The sequence below is a fragment of the Ranitomeya variabilis genome, chromosome 2, assembly GCF_051348905.1.
Source record: "Ranitomeya variabilis isolate aRanVar5 chromosome 2, aRanVar5.hap1, whole genome shotgun sequence".
In the NCBI taxonomy this organism is placed as follows: domain Eukaryota; kingdom Metazoa; phylum Chordata; class Amphibia; order Anura; family Dendrobatidae; genus Ranitomeya; species Ranitomeya variabilis.
In genome coordinates, this window is record NC_135233.1 from 604,971,352 (window position 1) to 604,990,668 (window position 19,317).

A 19,317-nucleotide genomic window follows, 5' to 3' on the forward strand; every position below is an offset into this window, starting at 1 on the left:
GCAACACCGGCTTCACAGCACCTCGGCTTCCTGGACCTGGACGTATCAGCGCCAGTTCCCTACAGCGGGGCTCTCGCCTCTCCAGTGCGCCCTACCTCAGTATACCCCCCAGGATTTTCCAGGTAACCAGTTAAACTCTCCATGCTTACTACATCATCTGCCAAGTAACCATCTGCCCTCATCATACCTTCCAGGTCTAGTCGCCCGGTTACACTTGTGCTCAGGCCATTCGGGCCTATGCATTGCGCTGCCCTGCTTCCAGTTTCATATGAGATGTTTCTGATGAAGGTCTTGTGACCGAAAACGTTTAATCATTGAACTGGTTGCACTAATAAACGAAAAAGTTGTTTTCATCTTGCAAAAAGAACTTTTGAGTGCCAAGTTATTAATCATTCATTGACGGGTTGGAAACCTTACTTGAGCACCACCCAGGAGCCTTGAGTGCCGTGTGTAACTTGTATATCTGCATTTCCTTATGAGCCATTGTCTTTTATCCATATGTTCACCCACCTTGGCTATCTCCTCTCTGTCTTCATTTCGTGAAGTTTCCATCCATAATTGTAAGTTTTGATTTTCGGTCCTGTAAAAAAAAAAAATATGTTACCATCCAATATTCATTAATTGCTACAAGCAAACTTTAAACTAATATACCGTATATACTCGAGTATAAGCCGAGAATTTCAGCCCAATTTTTTTAGGCTGAAATTGCCCCTCTCGGTTTATACTCGAGTCATACCCAGGGGTCGGCAGGGGAGGGGGAGCGGCAGCTGTGTAATCATACTCACCTGCTCCTGGCGCGGTCCCTGGTTCCCCAGCGCTGGCAGCTTCTTACTGTAGTGAGCGGTCACATGGTACCGCTCATTACAGTAGTGAATATGGACCCCACTCCGCTCCCATGTGATTGCTCACTACAGGAAGAAGCTGCCGGTGCCAGGGAACCAGGGACCGCTCCAAGAGCAGGTGAGTATAACGCAGTGTGCGATTTTCACCTGCTCCCCGTTCCACCACCGCCGGCCGCCGCTGCATCTTCCGCATCCTCTGCACTGACGCTCGGGTCAGAGGGCGCGATGACACGATTAGTGTGCGTGCCACCCTCTGCCTGAACAGTCAGAGCAGGTGAATATAGCAAGTGCCGGGGGCCTGAGCGACAAGAGGTGAGTATGTGATTTTTTAATTTTTTTTTATCGCAGCAACAGCATATGGGGCAAATGTCTACATGGAGCATCTTATGAGGCCATAGTCAGCATTTGTGCAGCTTTATATGGGGCAAATATCTTTATGGAGCATCTTATGGGGCCATAATCACCATTTGTGCAGCATTGTATGGGGCAAATGTCTGTATTGGGCATCTTATGGGGCCATAATCACCGTTTGTGTAGCTTTATATGGGGCAAATGTCTACATGGAGCATCTTATAGGGCCATAATCAATGTTTGTGCAGCATTATATGGGGCAAATGTCTGTATGGAGCATCTTATGGGGCCATAATCACCATTTGTGTAGCTTTATATGGGGCTAATGTCTACATGGAGCATCTTATGGGGCTATAATCAATGTTTGTGCAGCATTATATGGGGCAAATGTCTGTATGGAGCATCTTATGGGGCCATAATCACCGTTTGTGTAGCTTTATATGGGGCAAATGTCTACATGGAGCATCTTATGGGGCCATAATCAATGTTTGTGCAGCATTATATGGGGCAAATGTCTGTATGGAGCATCTTATGGGGCCATAATCACCATTTTTGTAGCTTTATATGGGGCAAATGTCTACATGGAGCATCTTATGGGGCCATAATCAATGTTTGTGCAGCATTATATGGGGCAAATGTCTGTATGGAGCATCTTATGTGGCCATAATCCGCATTTGTGCAGCATTATATATGGCATATTTTAATATGGAGCATCTTATGGGGCCATCATGAACTGTATGGAGCATCTTATGGGGCCATAATTAACCTTTATGCAGGATTATATGGGGCATATTTTAATATGGAGCATCTTATGGGGCCATCATGAACTGTATGGAGCATTATATGGGGCTCCTGATTCAATATGGATATTCAAAAACACTTAACCTACTGATGCCTCAATTAATTTTACTTTTATTGGTATCTATTTGTATTTTTGACATTTACCAGTAGCTGCTGCATTTCCCACCCTAGGCTTATACTCGAGTCATTAAGTTTTCCCAGTTTTTTTGTGGCAAAATTAGGGGTCTTGGCTTATACTCGAGTCGGCTTACACTCGAGTATATACGGTAATAGAAATATGATGTTTCATTAGGCGTCATACCAGCAGAAGACACCTATTTTTATTTTTTGTAAATAATTGTTTTGAGTTTTTTTTGCAATTCTCTTTTAATACCTTTTTCCAAACCTACACATCAGACAGGGGAGAGTCCAGTCCATACACTACAGGTGGCACCTAGGATGCCAGCGTTCAACTACGGGCCGAGGACGTTCGCACTACCCTGGGCCGGCTTCTATGGAGTAAAGAAGTGGACTTCGGACTTGGGTAGTGTGAATCTATTAGATCTCTTCTGGATAGTATATCAGGTGTAGACTGACCCGCTGATTCTTATCCACTAGGACAATGTTCTGACACCGATGTGCAGGGCCGGACTGGCATGGGACAAATGTCACAAATTTCAGATGGACCACTCTGGCCGTGGGCAGGATTGATTACAACATTGTTAATAGTATCAGCGTTCTCAGGATGTCAGTAGTGTTAACAGTTATGTCGGAGCATAAAGCCTCTGGCTCCTTACTCTCTCTCTTACACTAGCAGAAGGCATGAAATGTCCGACCTGGGGTCTACTTTAGGCGGCGCCATGCAAGTGACGTCAGGTGGCACAATGTCATCACTGCATCACACCGGTTCACTGCGCGGCAAGCCGGCAGAAAAGGTGGAGGTTGTGGTAGATAGGGAGCTGTGCAGTCATGATACTGTACGGGGGCCATCATACTGTATGGGGAGCTGTTGGTGCCTTCATACTGTATGGGGGGCTGTGGGGCCCATCAAATTGTATAGAGGGTTGTAGGCACCAATATACTGTAATGGGGGCTATAGGGGGCATTATACTATATTGTAGGATGTGGGGGGATATCATAATGTATTGGGTCAGTTGGGGACATCATACTATATTAGGGTTGTCGGGAACATCATATTGTGTGAGGGGAAAATACTATGTATAGGGAATTGTGAAGCCTTCATACTGTTTGGAGTACTATGGGGAGACATCATAATTTATGGGGTCTGTGAATGACAATACAGTGTATAGAGAGCTGTACAGTCATCAACCTTTGGGATGATCATTTGGGTGCGAGTATCTCTTTAAAGTGGACCTATGTTATCCTGTCTCTATATTTGTGTATTCTTACATGTATACCAATAAATAAATAGATTTTTGTATAGTGGACTATTTGAGACATCATACTGTATGAGGTGCTTTGGGTGACATTATACTACATGGGAAAGGTGGAGGACAATATACTGTATGGAGACTGTGGGGAAAATTATACCGTATGGGGCCTGTGGGGGACATTATACTGTATGAAGGCTGTGGGGGACATTACACTGCATGGGGGCTGTGGGTGACATACTATATGGGGGAGGTTGGGGACATTATACGGTATGGGGGACTGTGGGTGATATTATACTGTATGGGTGCTGTGGGGTACTGTATACAGTATGAGGGCTGTGGGTGAGATTATACTGTAAGGAGGCTGTGGGGGAGATTATACTGTATGAGGGCTGTGGAGGACATTATACTTTATGGGGGCAGTGGGTGACATTATACCGTATGAGGGCTGTGGGGGACATTATACTGTATGGGGGCTGTGTGTGACATACCGTATGAGGGCTGTGGGGGACATTATACTATATGGGGGCTGTGTGTCACATACTATATTGGGGAGGTGGGGGAAATTATACCGTATGGGGACTGTGGGTGATATTATACTATGTGGGTGCTGTGGGGTACTTTACTCCGTATGAATGCTGTGGGTGACATTGTAATGTGTAAGGGCTGTGAGGGACATTATACTATATGGGGCTGTGAGTGAAATTATTCTGTATGAGGGCTGTGGGGGACATTATACTGTATGAGGGCTGTGGGGAACATTATACTGTATGGGGGCTGTGGGTGACATACCGTATGAGGGCTGTGGGGGACATTATACTATATGGGGGCTGTGTGTGACATACTATATGGGGGAGGTGGGGAACATTATACCGTATGGGGACTGTGGGTGATATTATAATATGCTGGTGCTGTGGGGTACTTTACACCGTATGAGGGCTGTGGGTGATATTGTAATGTATGAGGGCTGTGAGGGACATTATACTATATGAGGCTGTGAGTGACATTATACTGTATGAGGGCTGTGGGGGACATTATACTGTATGGGGGCTGTGGGGGACATTATACAATATGGGGGTCTGTGGGGAACAATACTGTGCTTTACATGGAAAGCTAAATAGATAGGATGCACAGCCCAATGGGGAGGAGGCACACCCCCAAACGTACCAAGTAAGAAAAATTAAAGGAACACCAAAACCTTGGACCATCACTCCTGTATGTTTAAGTGCAATGTGTAGGTGCACATTCACTCCCTGACCAATAACAGACAAAACCTAAGATAAAACAAATGAATATATGAAATACTGACCCTCTGATTTCTCTCGATAATATTCTGCCCCTGATGTGTGTTGGATAAATGGCACTACCACTATTGTGTTGGGAGCATGAGTGCCCTATTTTATTTTGTGGTTTTTTTTTATTTAGTGCTCTATTGGCAATGTGATTTTAAACCTTTGTAACTTTAGCAAAAAAAATGTTGGCTCTGCATTTCTTTTTCTCAGGTAAAACTTATATTACAGATTTTTGCACCAACCTAAGATCCAGATTTTCCCCATCTGCACCAGCGATCCTGGCTCTGTAGTGTTCCAAGTACTGAAATTCTCTAGGTGCTGAAAACAAAACATAACAGAATAGGTGAGGCTTCCTGCGTTTATAGTCATAGACAGCTCAGGGATCATTTTTGGCTGGAAGCTTTTACTTTCCTAAACTTTTTGGGATGGATCATTTGAGTGCGATCATCTCTTTGAGTTGTACCTATGTTACCCTATTTCCACATTTGTGAGTTCTTACATGTGTACCAATAAATAAATGGATTTTTGTTTGGATATATTTTACATTGGATTATTGCTGTCATTTTTAGTGCCAATTTGCTGCTCTGTTGCTTACAGCATTGGAGAGGGCACAGTCAGGGCCAGTGGCTTGATGATGCCACTGGTCATGAACAATCCCATCTATTTTAGCTATGTCCTAACCCAAACTAAGAAGGGGTTTACATAAACTCATCCTAAAAGTTGGATTCCAGCCCAGGTTGTTGCATCCCTAGGGGTGTCAGACCTAAATTTCTACGGCAACAAAGGAGCCGAGATGGCCAAGTGGGGTGCTACAGCTTATTTGATCCTCTGATCTGTGGAGATTCTTGAGATTGCACACCAACGATCATATGTTAGTGGTATAACCTATGGATCAGCATTCACTCGAAAGTCCTGGCTAACTCCATTTTTTTTTTTTCATGATGATGATCTAATTTGGAGTTTGGCTTCTGGAACAGTTGTAACCGCAGTTGAAAAGTTACATAAAACCCACGTAAAGCCATCTTACTCTCCTTACCATCATTTACACCGTTCACTCTCTGAATATTCAGCACGTGCACAGTGGTCCACAGGACGATGCACAACCAAAACGTCCTCTTCTTTGAATCCATCTTTTAGATTATAAACATAGTCTAGAAAAAACGAAAACCAGGTGGAAAGCCCAATGACTGACAAAATATAGTTCTTAAATGGTCACTGTCACTAAATCAAAACTCTGCATAAATCAATAGTACAAAGGAACATAAGAAACATTGTAATCTGTCTTATCAAAGAAATATTCTTCTCTCTCCACTCATGAGCCACTTCTCCCACTGTTGCTAGTTGTGGTGTCCATTTTTAGGGTTGCACAGCAGTCATCCCTGTTCTATACAGTAAAGAAACATATAACCATATGTTTTGTAACATGGGAACCCATTGAGTATGACAGATAGAATCTGCACTTTTGATTTAGAATCATCCAGCTACTATAGGGGTTTAAAATAGTTATAGCAGACAGGGAGTGGCTAGCTCAGCCCCAGCTATTGTGTCCTGGACATCCAAGAGGAAGGTGTGTGTTAGAGAGTCTCCTGACAGACTGAAACCAGATAAGCTGTATAGACCAGTTAATCCTGGGAAGCGGTTGCTGTAATCATAGAAGCAGTCAGGAAAGCCAGGAGCATCTTTATTAGCTCAATATAGAAGTAGAAGAGCTACAGCACCAGACTCATCCCCTACCCCCACCTTACTTCATGAGTAAGGTACAGTTCTGCTTAGGTTAAGACACTGTGTGTGAAGAGAAGTTATGTATAAAGAGACTTTCATATACAGTATGTTGATGAAGCATTGCATGAAGAGAAGTGATTCTGTGTGATGAAAATAAGCTTCAATAAAACCCCTGTGATCAACTCCAGCTCAGAACTGTCATAGCTGTGTGCCTGTAAACCGTTAGCTCCCCTCTAATGTGAAGAATTATAATTAACGGTCGCCCTGAGTAAGATTTCCCCAGTATTCCAAAAATAACTCTTTTTTTTTTTGCATCACCTTCATATACTGAGTGGCGTACACGCAACTTGAGGACTGAGGCCGCTAAGTGTTGATTATGGGCTCCAACTGGATTCCGTTTTTGTCAATTTTTAGAATGTGCAGAACTTTTTCTAAAAACAGATGCAAAGCAGAACCAAGTTGGAACCCATAACAATCGATGGGGTCCCTCTGCTTTAGTTTGCATCAGTAATGCAACAGATCCGTTTTGTGCATTCGTCGCAGACTTGCACTTTTTACGTACAAACCAAATTTTTCCATCTTGACTTTAACCCCTTTACCCCCAAGGGTGGTTTGCACGTTAATGACCGGGCCAATTTTTACAATTCTGAACACTGTCCCTTTATGAGGTTATAACTCTGGAACGCTTCAACGGATCCCAGTGATTCTGACATTGTTTTCTCATGACATATTGTACTTCATGATAGTGGTAAAATTTATTTGATATTAACTGCGTTTATTTGTGAAAAAAATGGAAATTTGGCGAAAATTTTGAAAATTTTGCAATTTTCCAACTTTGAATTTTTATACAATTAAATCACAGAGATATGTCACACACAATACTTAGTAAGTAACATTTCCCACATGTCTACTTTACATCAGCACAATTTTGGAACCAAAATTTTTTTTTGTTAGGGAGTTATAAGGGTTAAAAGTTGACCAGCAATTTCTCATTTTTACAACACCATTTTTTTTTAGGGACCACATCTCATTTGAAGTCATTTTGAGGGGTCTATATGATAGAAAATAACCAAGTGTGACACCATTCTAAAAACTGCACCCCTCAAGGTGCTCGAAACCACATTCAAGATGTTTATTAACCCTTCAGGTGTTTCACAGGAATTTTTGGAATGTTTAAATAAAAATGAACATTTAACTTTTTTACACAAATAATTTACTTCAGCTCCAATTTGTTTTATTTTACCAAGGGTAACAGGAGAAATTGGACCCCAAAAGTTGTTGTACAATTTGTCTTGAGTACGCCGATACCCCATATGTGGGGGTAAACCACTGTACCACTGGAATTCAGATGGGACGCCATGTTGCGTTTGGAGAGCCCCTGATGTGCCTAAACATTGAAACCCCCCACAAGTGACACCATTTTGGAAAGCAGACCCCCTAAGGAACTTATCTAGATGTGTGGTGAGCCGTAAAAATTAAAAATCACATTTTTTAACAAAAATGATCTTTTCGCCCCCAATTTTTTATTTTCCCAAGGGTAAGAGAAGAAATTGGACTCCAAAAGTTGTTGTACAATTTGTCCTGAGTAAGCGGGGGGGCTGCAATATGCACAGCTAAATGAAAGCCCCCCATGACTGTGGTGCCAAGGGGAGTGGGAACATTTAAAGGCAGTGCAGTGGGATTGGTTGAAAGGGGACAAAGGAGGGGGCGGGTGTTTAGGCTGAGGAGGGTGTGGATATAAAGAAAAGTGTGTGGTTAGGGACAGTACATGTGGCATTAGCAGGGAAAGAAGAAAGAAAGAACACGTGCTTACCATGGCCACTGTAGATTCCATGCTGTCGCAGCTGCGGGACATTGCCCGGTCAAGAAAGGGTGGCTGGCTGGAGGACCAGCTGGCGACGTTTCTTGGAGCACAAGGAACACAGGGCACCAGGACACGGAGGACCCGGCCACCGGAACGTCTATCGCCTGAGGCAGGTACGCGCGGTAGACGCAGGCCACGGAGCCCCTTCGGGGACCCTGCAGAGGGTACAAGCCACATTGATGGTATCCGGCCTGACCCGCCCTCTGGCAGGAATCCATCGGCCGGCGCTGCTGGTGTGGGTAGACGGACTAGGGCTGCGGCGGTGCAGGCGCACCCTGAAGCGATGGCTGCACCTGGTGTGGCCATGGATGTGGGACGCGTGGCAGCGGTGAGGAGAGGCGGCAATGGAGAGGTGGGGTGCGGCACTGACGGTGGCTCCGGCGCCGACGAGGAGCAGGAATGGATCGTCGGCTCAGCAGCGGCGCGGAGATGTGTGCACGGCGGCGGGTGACCCTGGACCAGATGCTGCAGGGGTACCTGGCAGGTCCGGTGCACTAAGCAGCAGATCGGCGGGCAGGCGGATTCCTGGCACTCAGCCTGGCCCTGTGACGGCGGCGGCACGCAGACGAAGTCAGTAGGAGGCTCAGCAGGAGGGCAGGCATGGGGACAGAAAGGCGGCTGGCAGTTCGAGGTCGGCAAGGAGATCAAGGAATAGATCATCTTCTCCTGCTTCTGTCCCCCCCGGTGACGAGGAGTCCGGGGGCACGGGCCGGAAGCAACAAAGCGGCGCGGAGGATTCCGGATCCTGCAGTGACCTGCGCGACTATTGGGAACTGCTGGATTCTGGAAGCATGGCAGGTGGGAACACAGCACCTATGCAGCCTCGTGTGTGTGAGTATAGTCAATTAGTGGAGTTCGGTCGGGGGACTTAGGGGATTACTGTGGTGCGGCTGGTAATTTTGGGATTCCCGGGATGAGAAAGCTTTTGTCAAGTATGTCACAGATTTTGAGGAGGTTGGATGGGGGGGCGCAGATAGTTTACGGGCATCCCCTGTGGGAGCGTGGTTACCCTCTTTGGGTCAGGGTTCAGTAGGGCCTTTGGGTTCGGACATGTTGAGTGGGGGGAGCAGTCAGCGTTGGGTGGGGTGTCAGTGGCTATACAAACTGGAAAGGATAAGGCTGATACGGTTAAATTGGATGATAGGGCAAGAGGGGAGGTTTACGTTTGTTTTGAAGGGCCTTTACATAGTTACATAGTTATTAAGGTTGAAGGAAGACTGTAAGTCCATCTAGTTCAACCCATAGCCTAACCTAACATGCCCTAACATGTTAGGCGCTCATTTAAAACAAGAAGTAAAGGAAAAAATTTGGAAGGATGAATATGTGGAGATTTTCTCCCTCCTTCCTTTGGAGAAATTTAATCTAGAAAAGGGAAAAAAGAATGATAGCAGAAAAGAGGAGGAGGAAAAGCGTAGGTGGCGTTTGATTCCGCAGACATTCGTAAACTGGCAGCAGGCGTTTGCTATTTTGGCAAGCGTTATTGGTGAAAAGTTTCCGGGAAATTGTTCTGGTCTTTTCTGTTACTTTGATGCTATTGGTGAAGCATATAGGGCGTACGGTGGACTGGCGTGGCTGCGGTACGATGAGCAATTTAGGCAAAGGAAGGCGGTTAGGCCTGAGATAAAATGGGAACAGAAGGACATAGGATTGTGGTTGAAAGTTATGGCACCAACGCGGCTTGGTCAGTCCTTTCACAGGGGCAAAGGGAGTTTCGGGCAACATCCGGGACAGGGAAGTGGGGGTCAAGGGACTCAGGGGACGAAAGACAAAACGGGGACGTGTTGGCAGTTTAATGACGGCCAATGCAAGTACAGTAGCACTTGTAAATTCAAGCATGTCTGTTCCCACTGTAATGGGGCCTCACATGGAGCGGCCAAATGTTTTAAAAAAGCAAGGGGGAGACCTGCCGTGGGTTGGGGTCAAGGGGGTGACACCAGTGAAGGTTCAAAAGATGGCCCCCTATCTAAATAGGTATCCGGATCGGTTAAAGGCGAAGTTACTTTTGGAAGGTTTTTCTGAGGGTTTTCGGATTCCTCATCCTACGCATGAAGTCCCTTTTTCAAAAAAGAATCTGAGGTCGGCTGATTTACATGCAGACGTAGTTACGGCAAAATTGGTGAAAGAGGTAGAGTTAGGGCGAATAGCAGGGCCGTTTAGTTGTTTGCCGGGGGAGGGAGTGATTGTTTCGCCTTTGGGGGGTTGTTCCAAAGAAAGAACCTAACAAGTTTCGTTTGATTCAACATTTGTCATACCCTAAAGGGCTATCGGTTAATGATGGCATTTCAGATGAGCTGTGCTCCGTGGTATACACATCTTTTGATGTGGCCGTGCAATGGGTACATAGGTATGGCGCTGGTGCGTTAATGGCTAAGACAGATGTTGAATCGGCTTTCCGTTTGCTTCCGGTTCACCCCGATAACATTCCTCTTTTGGGTTGCTTTTGGAATGATGGGTTTTATTTGGATAGGTGTTTACCCATGGGCTGCTCGATTTCTTGCTCACTGTTCGAGTCTTTTAGTACTTTTATGGAGTGGGTTGTGCGGGATGTTTCGCAGGTTCCTTCAGTCATCCACTACCTGGATGATTTTTTGTTTGTCGGGCCGCCAGATTCATTAGTGTGTAGGAATTTGTTGGCTACCATGGAATGGGTGTCGGGACACTTTGGTGTTCCATTAGCGCAGGAAAAGACGGAGAGCCCTTGCACGGTGTTGAGCTTTTTGGGAATTCTTATTGATTCGGAGAGGATGGAGTGCAGGTTGCCCGAAGATAAGTTGTTGTCTCTCCAGCAGGAGGTGCTGAGAGTTGAAAAATTGTGCAAGGTTTCATTGAAGGAGTTACAGTCGTTGTTAGGTCATTTGAATTTTGCATGTCGAATTATGCCTATGGGTAGAATTTTTTCCAGGAGGTTATCCAGAGCAACTGCGGTTGGCGCATCATTTCATTCGATTGAATAAAGAGCATAGAGAGGATTTATTGGTGTGGAGGCGTTTTTTAGAAAATTATAATGGAAGGTAGTGTTGAGCATTCCGATACCGCAAGTATCGGGTATCGGCCGATACTTGCGGTATAGGAATTCCGATACCGAGTTCCGATACTTTTGTGGTATCGGGAATCGGTATCGGAACCATATTCATGTGTAAAATAAAGAATTAAAATATAAAATATGGATATACTCACCTCTCCGGCGGCCCCTGGATCTTACCGATGTAACCGGGAGCCTCCGTTCCTAAGAATGAGCACGTGAAGGGCCTTCGATGACATCGCGGCTTCTGATTGGTCGCGTGACTGCTCATGTGACCGCTCACGCGACCAATCAGAAGCCACGACGTCATCGAAGGTCCTTCACGGGCTCATTCTTAGGAACGGAGGCTCCCGGTTACAGCGGTAGGGTCCAGGGGCCGCCGGAGAGGTGAGTATATGGATATATATGGATATACTCACCTCTCCGGTGGCCCCTGGACCTTACCGCTGTAACCGGGAGCCTCCGTTCCTAAGAATGAGCCCGTGAAGGACCTTCGATGACGTCACAGCTGACGTCGCGGCTTCTGATTGGTCGCGTGAGCGGTCACATGAGCAGTCACGCGACCAATCAGAAGCCGCGATGTCATCGAAGGCCCTTCACGCGCTCATTCTTAGGAACGGAGGCTCCCGGTTACAGCGGTAAGATCCAGGGGCCACCGGAGAGGTGAGTATATCCATATTTTTTATTTTAATTCTTTATTTTACACATGAATATGGATCCCAGGGCCTGAAGGAGAGTTTCCTCTCCTTCAGACCCTGGGAACCATTCCGATACTTTGCGTCCCATTGAAATGCATTGGTATCGGGTATCGGTATCGGCGATATCCGATATTTTTCGGGTATCGGCCGATACTATCCGATACCGATACTTTCAAGTATCGGACGGTATCGCTCAACACTAATGGAAGGTCTTTGATTCTACAGGAAGAACTTAATAATTTTGATTGTGAGATTTTTACGGATGCGGCGGGCAGTGTTGGTTACGGCGCCTATTGTGGAGGAAAATGGAGCATTGGCGTTTGGCCCGATTGGTGGTGTAAAAATGGATTTACAAAAAATTTAGTGTTGCTGGAATTGTTTCCAATTGTCGTTGCTGTTTTTATCTGGGGCGACATGTTTAAAGATAGGCGGGTGCGTTTCCATTGCGATAATGCCAGCGTGGTGGCGGTGATTAATAGCCTTTCCTCTTCCTCTTCCCCGGTGATTAGATTGGTTCGGGAGCTGGTGTTGCGGTGCCTGGAGTTGAATACATGGATTTCAGCTGTTCATGTACCCGGCGTTCAAAATTCTATTGCGGATGCTTTGTCTAGTTTGCAGTGGAACCGTTTCCGGGAGTTGGCACCAGACGCAGAGGAGGCAGGAACAGGATGCCCTTCACATTTGTGGCAGATTGTTGCGGACGAGGCGGTCGGTTGATACAGGCCTCGGTGTCGGGAAGGACATGGTCAGGTTACGAATCGTCGTGGCATATGTGGGAGCAGTGTCATGGTTCCCAATGGCAAGGGACGTAACAAACATATAAATAACGAACGAGCTCTCGGGTGATGGAAACTCGAGTTGACCGTGAGCTAAATCTACCACACAACTAATAGTAGCCAGGGAGCATACCTACGGCTTCCTAAATGCCACGCGCCAGCCGGAGGACTAACTACGCCTGGTAGAGGAAGGAACAGACCTGGCTTACCTCTAGGGAAATACCCCAAAAGATGATAGCAGCCCCCCACATGTAATAACGGTGAATTAAGAGGAAAAGACATACACAGTATGAAAGTAGATTTAGCAAAGAGAGGTCCACTTACTAGATAGCAGAAGGATACAAAAGAGGACTTCACGGTCAACTGAAAACCCTTTCAAAAACCATCCTTAAATTACTTTAAGACTCCTGTGTCAACTCATGACACAGGAGTGGCAATTTCAGCCCGCAAGAGCTTCCAGCTACAGAGAATTACAAAAACTGCAAACTGGACAAAAGATACAAAACAAAAGGACAAAGTCCACTTAGCTGATCAGCAGACTAGTAGCAGGAACATGCAACCGAAGGCTCTGGTTACAATGATGACCGGCAAGGAAATGACTGGAGAGCAAGGCTAAATAGGAAACTCCCAAACGCTGATGGAAGCAGGTGAACAGAAGCAGCAAAGTGCAAACAAGTCACCAATACCACCAGCAACCACCAGGGGAGCCCAAAAAGCGGATACACAACAGTACCCTCCCCTTAAGGAGGGGGCACCGAACCCTCACAAGAACCGCCAGGGCGATCTGGATGAGCCCTATGAAAGGCAACCCAATCATCCTGATCCGCAGACACAAAACACCTCAAATAAGTCTCCAAAGTTTGATTAGTTCGTTCCGTCTGGCCATTGGTCTGAGGATGGAATGCAGACGAAAAAGACAAATCAATGCCCAACCTGGCACAGACTGCCCGCCAAAATCTAGACACGAACTGGGTACCCCTGTCAGAAATGATGTTTTCCGGAATACCATGCAAGCGAACCACATTTTGAAAAAACAGAGGGACCAACTCAGATGAGGAAGGCAACTTAGGCAATGGCACCAAATGAACCATTTTAGAAAAACGGTCACACACCACCCAGATGACAGACATCTTCTGAGAAACAGGGAGGTCCGAGATAAAGTCCATAGAGATGTGCGTCCAAGGCCTCTTCGGAATAGGCAAGGGCAACAACAACCCACTAGCCCTAGAACAACAAGGCTTGGCCCGAGCACACACATCACAAGACTGCACAAAAACACGCACATCTCGAGACAGGGAAGGCCACCAGAAGGATCTAGCCACCAAATCTCTGGTGCCAAAAATTCCCGGATGACCTGCCAGAGTAGATGAATGAACTTCCGAGATGACTCTAGTGGTCCACTCGTCAGGAACAAACAGTCTACCAGACGGACAACGATCAGGTCTATCCGCCTGAAATTCTTGCAAAGCACGTCGCAAATCTGGAGAGACAGCAGACAAAACCACTCCATCCTTAAGGACACCAGCAGGTTCAGAATTCCCAGGAGAGTCAGGCTCAAAACTCCTAGAAAGAGCATCTGCCTTCACATTCCTAGAACCCGGTAAGTACGAGACCACAAAATTAAACCGGGAAAAGAACAACGACCAACGTGCCTGTCTAGGATTCAGGCGCCTGGCAGACTCCAAATAAATTAAATTCTTGTGATCAGTCAAAACTACCACCTGATGTTTGGCACCCTCAAGCCAATGACACCACTCCTCAAATGCCCACTTCATGGCCAAAAGCTCCCGATTACCAACATCATAGTTTCGCTCGGCGGCCGAAAAGAACGCACAAGGTCTCATCACTGAGCAGTCGGAACTTTTCTGCGACAAAACCGCCCCCGCTCCGACCTCGGAAGCATCGACCTCAACCTGAAAGGGAAGAGAAACATCAGGCTGGCGCAACACAGGGGCAGACAAAAAGCGGCGCTTAAGCTCCCGAAAGGCCTCCACGGCAGCAGGGGACCAATTGGCAACATCAGCACCCTTTTTAGTCAAATCTGTCAGAGGTTTAGCAACGCCAGAAAAACCAGCTATAAATCGACGATAAAAATTAGCAAAGCCCAAGAATTTCTGGAGACTCTTCAGAGAAGTAGGCTGCGTCCAGTCGTAAATAGCCCGAACCTTGACAGGGTCCATCTCAATAGAAGAAGGGGAAAAAATGTACCCCAAAAAGGAAATTTTTTGAACCCCAAAAACACACTTTGAACCCTTTACACACAAAGAATTCTCCCGCAAAACCTGAAAAACCCTCCTGACCTGCTGAACATGAGACTCCCAGTCATCAGAAAAAATCAAAATATCATCCAAGTACACTATCATAAATTTATCCAAATATTCATGGAAAATATCATGCATTAAGGACTGAAAGACAGAAGGTGCATTAGAAAGGCCGAAAGGCATTACCAAATACTCAAAATGGCCCTCAGGCGTATTAAATGCGGTTTTCCACTCATCCCCCTGCTTAATTCGCACCAAATTATACGCCCCACGAAGATCAATCTTAGAGAACCACTTAGCCCCCCTTATGCGAGCAAACAAATCAGTCAGCAAAGGCAACGGATACTGATATTTGACTGTAATTTTATTCAGGAGTCGATAATCAATACAAGGCCTCAGAGAGCCATCCTTTTTAGAGACAAAGAAAAAACCGGCTCCTAAAGGTGATGAAGAAGGACGAATATGTCCCTTTTCCAGGGACTCCTTAATATACTCGCGCATAGCAGCATGTTCAGGTACAGATAGGTTAAACAAACGACCCTTTGGAAATTTACTGCCAGGAATCAGATCTATGGCGCAATCACAATCCCTGTGAGGAGGGAGTAAACCAATTTTAGGCTCTTCAAAAATATCACGATAATCAGACAAAAATGCCGGAATCTCAGATGGAATAGATGACGAAATGGACACCAAAGGAGTGTCCCCATGAGCCCCCCGACATCCCCAGCTTAACACAGACATAGCTTTCCAGTCAAGGACTGGGTTATGAGACTGTAACCATGGTAATCCAAGCACCAAAACATCATGTAAATTGTACAACACAAGGAAGCGAATCACCTCCTGATGGTCTGGAGTCATACGCATAGTCACTTGCGTCCAGAACTGTGGTTTATTACAAGCCAAAGGTGTAGAATCAATACCCTTCAGAGGTATAGGGACTTCCAGAGGCTCTAAATCAAAACCCACAGCGCCTGGCAAAGGACCAGTCCATAAGACTCAGAGCGGCGCCAGAGTCCACATAGGCATCCACGGTAATAACTGATAATGAACAAATCAAGGTTACAGACAAAATAAATTTGGACTGTAAAGTGCCAATTGAAATAGACTTGTCAACCTTCCTAGTACGTTTAGAGCATGCCGATATAACATGAGCAGAATCACCACAATAGAAGCATAACCCATTTTTACGCCTATAATTCTGCCGCTCGCTTCTGGACATAATTCTGTCACATTGCATTTTCTCTGGCGTCTCTTCAGAAGATACCGCCAAATGGTGCACGGGTTTGCGCTCCCGCAAACGCCGATCAATCTGAATTGCCATTGTCATGGACTCATTCAGACCTGTAGGCGCAGGGAACCCGACCATAACATCTTTAACGGCATCAGAAAGGCCCTCTCTGAATTTTGCCGCTAAGGCGCACTCATTCCACTGAGTAAGCACAGACCATTTACGAAATTTTTGGCAGTATATCTCAGCTTCATCTTGCCCTTGAGATAGGGCTATCAAAGCTTTTTCAGCTTGAATCTCCAAATTAGGTTCCTCATAAAGCAACCCTAAAGCCAGGAAAAACGCATCCACATTGAGCAACGCAGGATCCCCTGGTGCCAATGAAAATGCCCAATTTTGAGGGTCACCTCGCAGCAAATAAATTACAATCTTAACCTGCTGGACAGGATCTCCTGAGGAGTGAGGTCTGAGAGAAAGGAACAATTTACAATTATATTTGAAATTCAGAAACCGAGATCTATCTCCGGAAAACACCTCTGGTGTAGGGATTTTAGGTTCAGAAATAGGAGTATGCATAACAAAATCTTGTAAATTTTGAACCTTCGTAGCAAGATTATTTAAACCTGCAGCCAAACTCTGAGGATCCTGTTGTGAATTTGCTTTTTGCTCCCTCTAGTGGTTACTAGTTTTTTGACTCTGGTTTCTCTGTCATTCCTTTTATCCGCACCTGGGTCGTTAGTTAGGGGTGTTGCTATATAAGCTCCCTGGACCTTCAGTTCAATGCCTGGCAACGTAGTTATCAGAGCTAGTCTGCTGTGCTCTTGTCTACTGATCCTGGTTCCAGTTATTTCAGCTAAGTCTGCCTTTTGCTTTTTGCTATTTGTTTTGGTTTTGTATTTTTGTCCAGCTTGTTCCAAATCTATATCCTGACCTTTGCTGGAAGCTCTAGGGGGCTGGTGTTCTCCCCCCGGACCGTTAGACGGTTCGGGGGTTCTTGAATTTCCAGTGTGGATTTTGATAGGGTTTTTGTTGACCATATTAGTTACCTTTCTTTATTCTGCTATCAGTAAGCGGGCCTCTCTGTGCTAAACCTGGTTCATTTCTGTGTTTGTCATTTCCTCTTACCTCACCGTCATTATTTGTGGGGGGCTTCTATCCAGCTTTGGGGTCCCCTTCTCTGGAGGCAAGAAAGGTCTTTGTTTTCCTCTACTAGGGGTAGCTAGATTCTCCGGCTGGCGCGTGTCATCTAGAATCAACGTAGGAATGATCCCCGGCTACTTCTAGTGTTGGCGTTAGGAGTAGATATATGGTCAACCCAGTTACCACTGCCCTATGAGCTGGATTTTTGTATTCTGCAGACTTCCACGTTCCTCTGAAACCCTCGCCATTGGGGTCATAACAGTTTGCCAGGCCAGTATTAAATGTTTAATGCATTGCAGAAGAGGGATTATAAGAAAGAAGATTCAGAGTTTTTTTTTTCTTTTTCCCCTTTACCTCAGAGTGGCTATGCTTGCTGCAGACATGAATGTCCAGACCTTGATTACAAGTGTGGACCAGCTGGCTACTCGTGTGCAGGGCATACAAGACTATGTTATCAGGAATCCTAGGTCAGAACCTAAAATACCGATTCCTGAACTGTTTTCCGGAGACAGGTTTAAGTTTAGGAATTTCGTGAATAATTGTAAATTGTTTTTGTCCCTGAGACCCTGTTCATCTGGAGATTCTGCTCAGCAAGTAAAAATTGTTATTTCGTTCTTACGGGGCGACCCTCAGGATTGGGCTTTTTCGCTGGCGCCAGGAGATCCGGCATTGGCTGATCTTGATGCGTTTTTTCTGGCGCTCGGTTTACTTTATGAGGAACCCAATCTTGAGATTCAGGCAGAAAAGGCCTTGCTGGCTATGTCTCAGGGGCAGGACGAGGCTGAAGTGTATTGCCAAAAATTTCGGAAATGGTCCGTGCTGACACATTGGAACGAGTGTGCACTGGCCGCTAATTTTAGAAATGGCCTTTCTGAAGCCATTAAGAATGTTATGGTGGGTTTTCCCATTCCCACAGGTCTGAATGATACTATGGCACTGGCTATTCAAATTGACCGGCGGTTGCGGGAGCGCAAAACCGCAAATTCCCTCATGGTGTTGTCTGAACAGACACCTGATTTAATGCAATGTGATAGAATCCTGACTAGAAATGAGCGGAAAATTCATAGACGCCGGAATGGCTTGTGCTACTACTGTGGTGATTCTACACATGTTATCTCAGCATGCTCTAAACGTATAGCTAAGGTTGTTAGTCCTGTCACCGTTGGTAATTTGCAACCTAAATTTATTCTGTCTGTAACTTTGATTTGCTCACTGTCATCTTATCCTGTCATGGCGTTTGTAGATTCAGGTGCTGCCCTGAGTCTCATGGATCTCTCATTTGCTAAGCGCTGTGGTTTTACTCTTGAACCATTAGAAAATCCTATTCCTCTTAGGGGTATTGATGCTACACCATTGGCAGCAAATAAACCGCAGTATTGGACACAGGTTACCATGTGCATGACTCCTGAACACCGCGAGGTGATACGTTTCCTGGTTTTACATAAAATGCATGATTTGGTTGTTTTAGGGCTGCCATGGTTACAGACCCATAATCCAGTCCTGGACTGGAAGGCTATGTCAGTCTCAAGTTGGGGCTGTCGTGGTATTCATGGGGATTCCCTGCCTGTGTCTATTGCTTCTTCTACGCCTTCGGAAGTTCCGGAGTATTTGTCTGATTATCAGGATGTCTTCAGTGAGTCTGAGTCCAGTGCATTGCCTCCTCATAGGGACTGTGACTGTGCTATAGATTTGATCCCAGGCAGTAAATTTCCTAAGGGAAGACTGTTTAATCTGTCGGTACCTGAACATACCGCTATGCGTTCATATATCAAGGAGTCTCTGGAGAAAGGACATATTCGTCCGTCTTCTTCCCCTCTTGGTGCGGGATTCTTTTTTGTGGCTAAAAAGGACGGATCTTTGAGACCTTGTATTGATTATCGGCTTTTAAATAAGATCACTGTCAAATTTCAGTATCCTTTACCGCTGTTGTCTGACTTGTTTGCCCGGATT

The 19,317-nt window shown here is 45.7% G+C and overlaps 2 protein-coding genes across 4 annotated transcripts in view; one reads left to right on the plus strand and one right to left on the minus strand.

Annotated features, from left to right (window-relative positions):
• LOC143807280 (WD repeat-containing protein 88-like) overlaps positions 1-19,317 on the plus strand; it is a 180,638-nt gene that overhangs the window by 91,783 nt on the left and 69,538 nt on the right. The window lies entirely within an intron of this gene.
• Positions 1-19,317, minus strand: part of LOC143807275 (uncharacterized) — a 65,715-nt gene that overhangs the window by 6,539 nt on the left and 39,859 nt on the right. For both annotated transcript variants that reach the window (XM_077288637.1, XM_077288638.1), the window contains 3 exons: positions 5,693-5,807; positions 4,899-4,974; positions 511-580 (listed from right to left, as the gene is read on the minus strand). In XM_077288637.1, coding sequence (XP_077144752.1) covers positions 511-580; positions 4,899-4,974; positions 5,693-5,786 — 240 coding nt within the window. In that variant the 5' untranslated portion in view covers positions 5,787-5,807. The remainder of the gene's footprint in view (positions 1-510; positions 581-4,898; positions 4,975-5,692; positions 5,808-19,317) is intronic.